Below are 12,743 nucleotides of genomic sequence, written 5' to 3' on the forward strand. Positions count from 1 at the left end.
ACAGACAAGAAGGAGAGAAAGTGATAGCGCAGCTTTTGCTGAGGGAAGAAGCAACGAAGGAGTTCGTGATGTTTAAAGTATCGACAGGAGCTAGAACTCACCCACACAGCATGGGCCAGGCACCGTCCTAAACACCTGAGGCATAGAAACTCATTCCCACCTCACGGCACTCCAGTTCAGAAGAGGGAGACCAAAGCGCAGAGATGTGTCCAAGGACCTGACAACAGCTCCCGAACGGGGGCTGTGGCACTGCTCCTTCCTGTCCTGGCAGCGCAGGCACAGTGGGTACATGCGGCACCGTCACGGCCAGGGCCGCTGACGTGCTCAAACTGCCCTGCTTTCCACACGTGAGTCTGAATAGGGCTTCGGGAGTATTCCAATTCAACCCATGGTTCAGACGGAACTCCCAGCAGTTCAACAGTCTGGGCACAGTAGGAATTGGCTGCCATTTGGACTAGAACACAAACGGCAGCCCAAGAATGCACTATCAGATGAGCCAGCAATCCCATTGCTAGATATATACCCCGAAGTGACAGCAGGCTGTTATAGGCTGAGTTGTGTCCCTCGCCTCCAAATTCATATGTTAAAGTTCTAACCCCCAGCAATGTAAGAATGTGACTGTATTTGGAGATAGGGCCTTTAAAGGGGTGATTTAAAGAGGTAATTAAGTTAAAAATGAGGCCATTAGGGTGGGCCCTGATCCAGTCTGACCGGCGGCCTTATAAGAAGTAATCTGGACACAGATACAGAGGGACGACCTTGTGAGGACCCAGAGAGAAGGCAGCCATCTACAAGCCAGGAAGACAGCCTCAGGAAAAACCTACCCTGTGACAATCCTGATCTTGGACTTTCGTCCTCCAGAACTGTGAGACAAATTTGTTGTTAAGCCCCCCAGTCTGTGGTACTTTGTATGGCAACATTGCACGGCAATGTTCATAGCAGTATTAGTAACAATAGCCAACAATCCAAGTGTCTACCAACAGATGAATAAACAAAATGTGGCATATACATACAATGGAGTACTATTCAGCCAGGAAAAGGAATTAAATTGGTATGTGCTACAACATGGATGAAGCTTGAAAACGCTGCACTTAGTGAAACAAGCCAGTCACATAACGATAAATATTGTGTGATTCCACTTACATCGGGAGCTAGAATAGGCAAATTCATTGAGACAGAAAGCAGATTAGTGGTTGTCAGGAGCTGGGGGAGAGAGGATTGGGAGTGACTGCCTAATGGGTCTGGGCTTTCTTCGTGGAGTGCTGGAAATGTTTTGGAACTAGATAGACATGGTGGTTGCACAACAGTGTGAATGTACTAAATGCCACTGGAGTGTACCCTTTAAAATGGTTAGTTCTACATTACGTGAATCTTATGTCAACTTTTTTTAAAGGCATACTTAAAACAGTCATAAGCATTTTGTTTAAAAGACACACACACAAAAAAAAAAAAAAAAAAAAAAAAAAGAATGCCCTACTAGGAACATACAAGGCTGATGTCCACAGTGTTCTGTTATGGTGACTCAGGTCTGATAAAGAGCAGGAAGCCTACGCACGTGTGTGTGTGTGTGTGTGTGATGTCTCAACTCACCAGTGCAAACCTATGTCCAAAACTTATCCACTCCTTTTCTATGAGAGCCTCGAAGCCTTTAATGGTACGGTAATAGCTGTCCAGCATCAGCATAGCCAGAGACGTCAGCTGGGCTGTTCGGTCCCAACCATCGCTGCAATGCACCACCACGGACGTTTTCCCAGATTCTATTTTGTCAGCAATTCTCACTGCCCCAGCGAGAAGCATCTTCAGAAAAGAAGGCACATTAGACCGAGCTACATTTAATTTCTATGGTAGCAAAAGTAATTCTGGGGAGAATGCTGCATGTTCAGGTCAAGAAACCAAACCAGAATGCAAGTGACTGAGAATCATTAGCATCTTGGGGGGGCAGGGCAGGGAACTTATTACTATGATAAACTACAGCAGTAAATCGGGTCCTTTATTCGAAGGGCCCCAAAGTACCTTAAAGACTCGGGGTGAGGCAAGCAGCATCCCTTTTTATCACAAAAGCCCTCCCCCCAAAGACCACCACATGGATGCTGCTCATGGAAACTAAGAAAGCCCAAAGTACGCAGTAAAGATGTGCTTATTTGCAACGTTAAGAAACCACTTGGATAGACAAATTTACGGCCCCGCCAGGGAAATCTCATCCAGAGAAAGCACGGAAGGGACTGGCCCTCTTTACCCTTATATACTCCAGCCAATGTGTCGCATCCACGTTGGATAGCCACCGCGCCTCATCGATCGAAGGGTACACGATCTCTTTTAATTTACGCAGTGATTCTCTCATCACGTGAATGTTGTGGATCTCCAAGAACACTAGTTCCGCATTCGGGTAAGCACTTTCACTTTCATATCCTCCACCCTTTGCCTGCGAAAGACAACAGACATCACTTCATCTGAGTTCACTTTTCCGTTCTTTCTATTGGTACCCAAGAGAGACCATTAAAAAAGCAACAAACCCATGTTCATAATAAACCGCCTACATCTTGTAGGAGTTTCCCGTTGGCCACTGAACAAAGTGCCACACACTGAGTGGCTTAAAACAACAGAAATGTCTTCTCTCGCACTGCTGGAGTCTGCGAGTCCAAAATCAAAATGTTGGCAGGGCCAGGCTGTCTCGGAATCTTCTTGGAAGAGAAGCTTCTTTGCCTCTTCCAGCTTCTAGTGGTCCCAGGTATTCCTGGTTTATAGATACATGACTCCAGTCTCGGTCCCATGATCACATAGTCTTTTCTGGGTGTCTTCTCTTCTAAGGACATCAGTCAGATTGGATCAGGGCCCAGCCTAATTCAGTATGACCTCACTGCATCTCGATTACATTTGCAAAGACCTTATTTCAAAATAAGGCCACCTTCACAGGAACCGGGGGTTAAGATTTCGACATATTTTTTTTTTAATGGAGACAGTTCGCCCATAACAATCTTTCATCACCCATCATCAGTTTTTAAACCATTAAGACATGGATCTAAGTCAAGGCTAATTAGGCTTAAAAAGTTCTGTCAGTGCCATCCATCTGAATTAAAAAGCTGTACTACCGCAAAATCTCTGTATGATAAAATAGTTTGCAAATCCCTAACTATAAGATTTAAGCAATTTAAATAAAATGCAAATGTAACCAAAAAAAGGAGACACGGTTCACCCATTGGTAATTTCATAACAGAATCTCATCTATCATTAGCTTCTATTTTGTAGAGATCAACATTCAAAACACATCTGTGATGAGAACGCAGAGAGACTGAAAGCCTAATACACTGCTGGTGGAATTTGTGCAGTCTGTGGAAACAAGTCTGGTGGTTCCTCAAAAAGTTAAATATAGAATCGCCATATGACACAGCAGTTCCAGCCCCACGAAGTTGAAAACAGGTATTCAAACAGAAACTTGTGCATGACTGATCAGGTCAGCACTATTCACAATAAGCCAAAGGTGGAAACAACCCAAATGTCCATCAATGGATGACTGGATAAACGAACTGTGGTCTCACCATATAATGGAATGTTTTTCAGCTATACAAAGGAATGAAGCGCTGCTCCATGCTACGACATGGATGAATCTGGAAAACATGTTAAGTTGAAGATGCCAGGTACGAAGGATCACATGCTGTGTGATCCCACCTATATGCAATGTCCAGAACGAGGAAATCTATACGAAGTAAATTAGTAGGTGCGAGGGGATGGGGGAGGGGAGAATGGGCAGCAACTGCCAATGGGCACAGGGTTTCGCTCTGGCGCTGTGAGGGCATTTTGGAATTACATAGTGGTAACTGCTGCACGGCGCTGTGAATATACTGGAAGTCGCTGAACAGTAAACTCTGGAATGGTTAAAATGGCCAGTTTTACGTTATGTGAATTTTATCTCAATAAAAACAGTAAACGCATCTGCGAGCCCAAAGACCGCACTCTTCATTTAGTGTCCAACCATTTACCAAGTAGGTACTGATGCTCAGCCTCGAGCTAAATACCGAGGCAACAATTATGGACAAGTATACACCCTGGTGCTCAAGGCCCTGAAAATCTGGCGGGCTAAGCAGGTGAGGAGAAGGGTGTGGTTAGTCCAGGGGACAAGTCCTTTGCTGTAGCATGTGCTAGGAGGCTGTCAGAGAGACAGAAGAGACATCTCCACTGAGAAGAGAACCCAAGTCAGGGAAGCTTTGCTGTTGGAAGGAGGGTCAAGAACATGAGACGCAGAGGGGCCATCGTGTTTCGATGCCTAGATGCAGGAGAGGACGTGGCTTCCTGAGAGGCAGGCAAGAAGTTCAGCAGAGAACATCAGGGCAGTGGCGAGAACAGGGAGAGAGGAGGCCAGAGAGTGGGCAGGGCCTGGATCGGACTCACGCTGCACAATCATCACTGGCTACATGGGGAGAAGGGACCTGGAGGAGGTGGACCAGCTCAGAGACGGGCGGTCATCTGGCTGAAAGAATCATGGTGGAGGCGGCAGGGCAGAGACACGCTTCTGATTTGAGATATTTAGAGGCAGGATGTTGTAGCTCATTGGGGCAATGAAGTGGGTAGCCCAGGAGGTGACAGGGACACCCATGATTCTGGACTGGGTGACCTGAGAGATGGTGGGATACTGGGGTACAGATGATTGAAGAAGGAAGAGAGTGTTAGGCTTTGAGTATAGTGGGTGCAAAATGCCTGAAAAATTCAAGTGGAGAGGTCTGCAGGCAGCGGGATGCACAGATCTGGAGCGCAGGAGAGGTTTGAGCTGTGCATACCAATGTGAAGCCACGGGCACGTGGATAGCAGTGGAGGACAGAGGTCTGGCACATGGTGCCCAAGGACAGCATGTAGTGTGAGACGTGAAGGCCAGGAACCCGAAGAAGGCCGACATTTAAGGGATATAAAGCAAAGGACTGAGAAAAGCAGCCCGAGATTAGAGGAAAAAAGAAGGGAAAAGGTTTTGAAAAGGAGAAAGTCTCGACTATATCAAAAGTTCGTGAGATCAAGAAAAATGTGCTGAAAAATACACACTGGATTTTGTGACAAGTACTTGGCGACTTTACCAAGAACAGTTCGTGCAAAGATGGCTTAAAGGGTGAGTGGGGAGTGAGTGGCGGTGAGCGCTGAGGGGTAACAAGGAGATGGATCCTCCGAGAAGTCTATCTGTAAAGGCCAGGAGAAGGTGCCAGCTGCAAAGGGACAGTGACGAGAGTTCCGGCGAGGGCTTAACTGTATAGATGAGAAAGACTTCATGGAAAGGAGTCAGTGGAGGGGAACAGCTGGGGATCCCAGAGAGGGAAAGGGGATGACTGAGCCGGCAGGGGAGGCTGGAGGTTGAAGCGGGGAGGCTTCCATGGACAGCAATACAAGCTAGGTTCCCAGGCGTGGCGGCAGAGGGAGCTCCTCTCTGAGGGTTGGTTTGTTCTCTGTGGAGAACGAAGCAAGGCCAGCTGTTGAGGATGAAGGGGGCGGGACAGGGTCATATGTTAGAAGAGTCATTGAGGGGCTGAAAGGGCCCCCGGAAAGGCAGGAGAGGAACTTCCCAGCAGTACTGAGGGCCCAGCTGTGTGCGGAGTGGCTCCAACCTGCACATCGTGAGCCTTTCGGCATCCTGGGATGCTCAGCAGGCCCAGCTGTGGGCACGAGAGAGGCGGGAGGAGTGAACTGGGCCAAGCAGGGGTGCTGAAGGGCTAACGAGCCAAGATGCTGGCCGGAGGACAGGGGAGGAACAGCCTAAGGAGGCCAGGCTGGGCAGGAGCACGCGGATATGGGCAAAGCTGAGCAATGGCCTGTGAGCTCCTGCACGAGAAGCTGAGGTCTGAGAAGGCAGTTTGCTTCTGAGAATCCAGAAGGGAAGCAGTTCTGGGGGAGACCAGAGGCCGTGTGTGGCTGAGAGCCCTGTCACTTAGATGGAGGAGCAGCTGCTGAGACTCTGATAAAGTCTGCAAGGGGCAAGCGTGACTGACAGGAAAATAACAGAATTTCGCATATTTGGATGCCACCCTGTACTCCAACTGCTTCCACAGAATTACATGAGACATTTTAAACTTCAAGAAAACGCTTTTTGAGCACCCATTATGGATAAAGCACTTTAGAGCACGGTCCTGCCTCCATGGAGTAATTACAGCTTTCATAAAAAAATAAACTTAATCACCTGCTGACGACACTGCTGACTAAGGCTGGAACAGCACAGTGCAGTGGTTGAAGGCACAGGCCTGGGTGGCAGGGAGAGTGGGTTTGTGATCCCAGCTCTGCCACCCAAATGCCACCTCAGCTTTCTCACCCATAAAAACTCCAAAGCTCACTATGCAGATTAACTGCTAATTAAATTAAGAAAATAAATTATCTTAATTAAAGCTAACGTATGCAAAGCTTGATACCTTCCCACCACCCCTAAAGACACTCAAGCACTGCTATGTTATCACCCCAGGAGCAGCCACCTTGTCTGAGAGCTGGCAGAGGAATGGGCCCCAGGCCCTGCCTGAGGGCGCTTGTGGGCAGAAGAGGCACTTCAGCAAGGAGGAAGCACCAGCTAAGAGTTGGTTTTAACCAGGACATAACCAGGAGAACGTACTTAAAGGCATTTTGTTGCCTGGAGACTGATTAGTAAAGATCCAAGTAAGACAAATGACAATCAGAAAATGGGGTTATGGAGGAAAAAGGGTGTGAGTGGCTACTCCAAGCCTGGATACTGAGAACAGGCACCTGGAGGTCTTGGGATAGAAGGGGAAGGGCGGTGAGAAGCCATGGCCCCACCTATGCCCTGGCAGGAACAGGGGGAAGGTTTCAGAGAGTTCCAGAAGTCACCAATTCGCTGGCCAGACGTTTCTCTATGGGTGCAAAGCAGGGTTCCAGAGAGAAGCTAGTGACGTTGGGATACTGTTACCCACCAGTCCCCAAGTCTGCAAGAATAAACTGATAGCAGTGGTGACAGGGCCATCCCCAACCCTCTTAGGAAAAAGAAACCCGAATACTGAATACGAGCAGCTATCTGAAGGATGGACTCAGGGTGCCTCAATTTCAAACTAGCTTGTTCAGGGCTTGTTGAAGGCCTGCCACGCTCTCCACCCACAGTTTGACAAGGCAGCCAGGAGGGCTCCCAGGTGAGAAAAATCGAAGCTTCAGAGAGGGCGGACAGCTCCCAGAGGCCACAGGTACAAAGCGGCAGGGCAGGCTTCTCATGCCCCCAGACTCTGAAATCCACACTGCTCCGTGTGGACTGCATGATCCTGTCCCCTCGAAATTCACATGTTGAGATCCTGACTCCCAAGGTGATGCTGGTAGGTGGTGAGGGTGGAGCCCTCAGGATGGGCTTAGTGCCCTTAGAAGAAGAGACACCAGACACCTAGCCTTTTTCTGCTCTCAGCCTTGTGAGGACACAGCAAGAAGGTAGCTGTCTACAAACCAGGAAGTCGGCCTTCACCAGACGCTGGGTCTGTTGGCCCCCTGATTTTGGACTTCCAGCCTCTAAAAGTGTGAGAAATAAATGTCTGTTGTCTGTAAGCCACCAGTCGGTGGCATTTTGCTACAGCAGCTGGAGCTAAGACGCCCGCTCCCTCCCAGTCTTGCCCCTGGACTCCCCTCCCCTCCCCTCCCTTCCCCTCCCATCCCGACCCCTCCTCACATCTAGGACCCCTCCCGCCCTCTTCCGGGTCTCCTCCCAGCATGTGGACCCCTCCTTCCTTCACAGAGTCCCTCTTTTGCCCTCCACAGACAACATTTCTGAGGGTTTGGTGCTTGGCCCCTGCTCACGAGACTTAGAGGCCTTCGGAGACCTCAGCCATCCATACAGGCTGTAACCACCACCCAAGAGGCCGCTGGGCCCCAGTCTCAACCTCAACTTGTCTGTTTCTGAGCTCCAGAGCTTTACGTGCCCCACGCAGGCTCCTCAAGTGCAACAGGCTATTGGAACTGCGTAATGATTTACACACAGTACAGAAGACAAGACCCACCGGTTCGGCAATGACATCGAGAATGTACCTTGTTGGTATCGGCGACACTGTTTTGCCGGGCATCGAAGACGGTAAGTTTGTGAGACTGCGCGTTAGCATCCATTATCGTCTGCAAGTATTTTTCATCTTCTTTGCAGTGTTTATCATTGGGACCCACAAGTGGCTGGCTGCAACGAGTAATCGTCGCCTGAGTTTCTGGATGAATCCATGACAGCACCTAGTGTTTGTAAAGAACAGATATGGTGAGTGCAGTTCCTAAAAAAATATGTATTCTAATTACCAGGTAGCAAAAACAAGTTTTCTTCTCTAGCACAGTTTCCTCTGCATATTTTCCTCAAAGATGAGGGGTCAGGCCAATCACAGCATGATAGTCACTAGGGGACTCAATGTTTGGGTCAAGTTCAAAGAAGTCTGACTAGATAAGCTCCCAAAGTCCCCTTGTACCTCTGAACTTCTATAATTCTAAGAAAAACAGAAACGAAGTCAAAAGATTACTAACATCGAGCCGCATTCCTGTTTGATTTTTGTCTCCTAATTTAAAAATATCTTTGTATCTTAACAATGATATATGTGGCCAGGTGAGGACAAAGTGAACATATAGTTTGTTATAAAATCTAAAGCTTTTCCCCAAACCTCCGGTTTTTCCTCCAGTGGTCAAGAGACCCAGGATTGTACCAGATGGCAAACTCTGGGCTCAAAAAACATTCACTCCCTCCTGGGTCCTGGCGACAGTATCACGGGGGTATACATATGTCCCAACTCACCACATTGTATACATTGAACAGTGCAGTGTTTTGCATATCAATTAAACCTCAAGAAACCTGTTTTAAAAATATGCTCTCTATTTACCCCAAAGACTTGAAAACATATATCCGAAAAGATATTTGCACACCAATGTTCATAGCAGCGTTATTCACGGTGACCAGGACATGGAAGCAACCGAAATGTCCTATGATAGATGATTGGCTAAAGAAGCTGTGGTACATATATACAATGGAATATTACTCAGCCATAAGAAGAGATGAAATACTGCCATTTGTGACAACAGGGATGGACCTCGAGATAATCATGCTAAGCGAAATAAGCCAGACAGAAAGAGTTGAAAATCACATGATGTCACTGATATGTGGGATATAAACCTAAAAGCAACAAATGAACAGGACAAACAGAGACTCATGGACATGGAGTATACGCTAGTGGTTACCAGAGGGTGGGGGGAGAGGGGAGGTAGTCCGGATAAAGGAGATCAAATATGTGGTGACAGAAAAAAATCTATGGGCAGTGAACATACAATGTAAAGTATATATGACTTACTGTTGAACTGAAAAAAAAATTAATTAAAAAAAAAATCCCCCCTCTGCTGGCTGCTATGTTTCTTTTGGTAATGGCGTGCCTCCCGTGAAGCTGCAGCTTTACATTCAGCATCTGAGGAAGAGTGTCTTCTCTCTAGCATGAGTCAGTGAAACCAGTGACGTCAACTGTTAATGCAGTAACATGCTAATTCTTATTCCCTCCTACATTTTGAGCCACATAGCTGAAGTTACCATGCACTTAGTAATGTGAAGTCATGCAAGGTAGAGTCAGCAGAGAGAGAATTTATATAATCAGGCAGTTCTTGAGAATCAAAGATATGCTTGCTCAGTTTTTTAGGCTTATTTTTCGACTTTCCATTTTGTTTGCTACATTTTTTTTTCTGTCTTCTTTCCATATTAGACCTAATACCTCAGATGTTTATATCTAAATGACAACGTTTGTTACTTACAGGGACTCTGCCTTTTGCTCGAAAGGCTGCCACTTTTGAAAGGTCATCATCTTTTACACTAGTTGGCACAACAATGATGGCAGGGTAGGTGTCACAGAGCTCATAATTACTGTTGACTTTGGATATTTTCCAGCTCTCGTTTGGCAAGCCCTGCAGGGTGTTAGAGAAGAAGGGGTGGGGGTAGGTGTGCTTTTACACTTTCAGAAATTACTAAGCGTGCATCGCATCCATTTTTTATTTTCTACCAAAATCCATTTATATTTGTGCGGTACTAGTTAAAAGTTTAAATACGTATTTATCGAATATAACTCCTTCCTTATCCATTTAAAACATCCAGTGAAGCATAAGAATTTCTAAGCATACTACGAAATGAAAATTATAGACTAGAATCCTAATCCTATACATTTCCTGTCATGTTTTCTAAAAAGAATGAGTATACTGTTGTTTTCGAAAATACTCATGGAAGTCCTTTAGAGACACAGAAACTTTTTACAGATGTCTAAAATAAGTAATATAAATCACCATACCAAATATAAGGTGGAGACAAAGATTAATTGTCATGAAAATAATCTTATTGGAATATCTTCAAACTGACAATGTACTAAAGAACTTCTGGTAGAGGAATGCCATGACTGAGGTAGTCATGTCCTGTATTTAAAATATAATTTAGGGGTGGCTCCATAGAGTAGTGGTTAGCACGTCTGCTTTACACGCAGAAGGTCCTGGGTTCGTGCCCCAGGTGGAGCCATGGACCATACCCGAGGTGCGCCACTGGTTTTGATCCTTACTCATCAACTCATTACCAGAATATCTCATAAAAACCATCTGGTTATTTTGCTTTTTAAACCCCAGTCCCTGTACTCCACTTGTCTCTGGAAAAAGGATGAACACACAGTGACATAGTCAAAGGTTTGGCACAGGGACCACGGGGCATCCCAGAGATGAAGGACCTACCAGCTAGGTAAGTTATACCTACGGACGACTTGTTTCAAAAGGTTTCTTCTCCACAATATTTCTAACCTTTTAGAAAAGAAAAAGATGCTCAACCTATTATTTTCAGTTTGATAAGCAATATACTTTACCTGTCTCTTATATTCAGCTACTGGATCATAAACTTTCCATCCATTAATTGGAAATTTTTCTTTATAGTTGAATGCAAAGAGTGTCTGGATACAAAGAGCACAAAATATGTCAGTATTTCTTTGCTATCACATATATCCAATATTAAAGCTTTTCATTCAGTTATAAGCCCAATGTATTAAGATTCCTATTTTAATTTGTAAATTTTGAAGCAATGGATTGGCAGTTTTCTTAATCATTACACAGAACTGACAAATTTTAAATATTCTAATATTAGTCACCAACAGAGAGAAAATAGATGAAGGGAACCTCTGGAAAAAGGAATAATTAAACATGAAAAATTTGGACCCCCCACAAAGGTACGCAAAAGAGGTTTATTTTAGTCTACTTACCTGCCCATTGGAAAGAGGAAATGCATGTTTGCTGAGGTTTTCAAATATCCCCAGTTTACTCTGTTCTTCCTGTTTATAAGCAAGTCGCAAGTTCCTCATATCCTGTTAAACAATTAGCAAAACTCATTTATTCAACGTGTGTTGAGTGCCTCTGAGGCAGACACCATGCAACAAAAAGTTCCATAAGATATTTTTATTCATTTTTCCTTTTATACTCTTTTTCCAACAGAAGGCAATTAACAAAAATACCCCCAACAAGGTTTATTAAAAAATTTAGTGAAGAAACTGGAATGAAGGGGACACGTTAGAGGAAAAAAAAAAAAAAACTCATCAGATGGAACCAAGAGTAATGTTAGTACGTAAAGGATATGCCCTCCCGTCCTGTGCACTTACTTGCTAAAGACATGCCACAGAATCAGTTGTAAGCTCTAAACTACCAAAAGAATCGATCACAGATCTCACACCTTCCATATAATAGGAATGTGACAGAGGTTTCTCCCCTGTACTCAAAGCGAGGACTATGCATCGTGGAGAGACTATGGCCCTTAGTGACTTCCTTACAGAAATTACAATGCTCTTTCTTCACATCCCAGTTTCTTAAAATGCCCCAGCATGCAAGCTGCCTGCCAAAAGGCCAAGTTCAGGTGGGCAGGAGCGATCCCAGCGAGGTGGCTCTGAGGGTGCACTTTCTTCCCAGGGGCGTTTTGAGGAATGCCCCCTGACCTTCTGAAACCTCTGCCGTTAGTTAAACACAAAACGCCCATTCTTCTTTAACAGTAGATGAAATTTGAAAATAAATATGATCACAGACGGATCAAAGCAAGAGCAATTTGGAAAGTGAGGATGTTATTGTGATATTATATGTACGACAGCAAAAAAATGGAATCGACGTAAATGGCCATCAACAGAGGCTGGTACATGAACTACAGCACAGCTAATGCAATCCTAGAGAGTGTGAAAAATAAGAAACGGCTTGTTACGTATGGATGTCAAGGATTCCAAGATACATTGTTAAGGGGAGAAAAGAAACGGCAGAACGGTGTACATAATGTGTCATTTTCGGCATATGTAATATGTTACATTGTCAAAAGCCAGACATGCATCTTATGTGCACAGGGTACCAGTGGGAACTGGTAACAGTGGGGAGTGCGACAGGGTAGCTGGGCGTTGGGTGGAGCAAGACTTACTTTTTCCTAGTTTTCGTCCCTTCTAAATTGTCTCTCACCCATTTAAAAAAAAACAAACCCCACACGTTGCAAGGCTCTAGGACATGAGCTGAGAGGGCTGAGAGCACAGCCCCCGTAATTCTATGCTGGAAAACAGTTTGAATGGAGCTATTAGCAACTGCTCGCCCTGTCATAAAAAATATCTTAGTAAAACGGCCACAGGTTACCTGCTTAAATGATGTAACTTCCTGGTGTGCCCACCCTCCAAGCTACACTGGCTACACACGTACACCTTGGTGGCTGATTGAGGTACTGAGGTCACTTGCTATTTAGGACTGCTCGGAGGGAAAAGTGTTGCAAGAAAAGGAAAGAGCATGTGTGAAGATGAGAGAGG

General features: G+C 45.5%; 1 protein-coding gene across 2 annotated transcripts in view; it reads right to left on the reverse strand.

Annotated features, from left to right (window-relative positions):
* The window catches only part of MTMR1 (myotubularin related protein 1), a 60,420-nt gene that overhangs the window by 25,674 nt on the left and 22,003 nt on the right, over positions 1–12,743 (reverse strand). For both annotated transcript variants that reach the window (XM_006905504.3, XM_006905505.3), the window contains 6 exons: positions 11,184–11,285; positions 10,794–10,877; positions 9,712–9,861; positions 7,978–8,166; positions 2,237–2,422; positions 1,591–1,797 (listed from right to left, as the gene is read on the reverse strand). In XM_006905504.3, coding sequence (XP_006905566.1) covers positions 1,591–1,797; positions 2,237–2,422; positions 7,978–8,166; positions 9,712–9,861; positions 10,794–10,877; positions 11,184–11,285 — 918 coding nt within the window. The remainder of the gene's footprint in view (positions 1–1,590; positions 1,798–2,236; positions 2,423–7,977; positions 8,167–9,711; positions 9,862–10,793; positions 10,878–11,183; positions 11,286–12,743) is intronic.

The sequence above is a fragment of the Pteropus alecto genome, unplaced genomic scaffold (genome assembly GCF_000325575.1).
Source record: "Pteropus alecto unplaced genomic scaffold, ASM32557v1 scaffold341, whole genome shotgun sequence".
Lineage (NCBI taxonomy): Eukaryota > Metazoa > Chordata > Mammalia > Chiroptera > Pteropodidae > Pteropus > Pteropus alecto.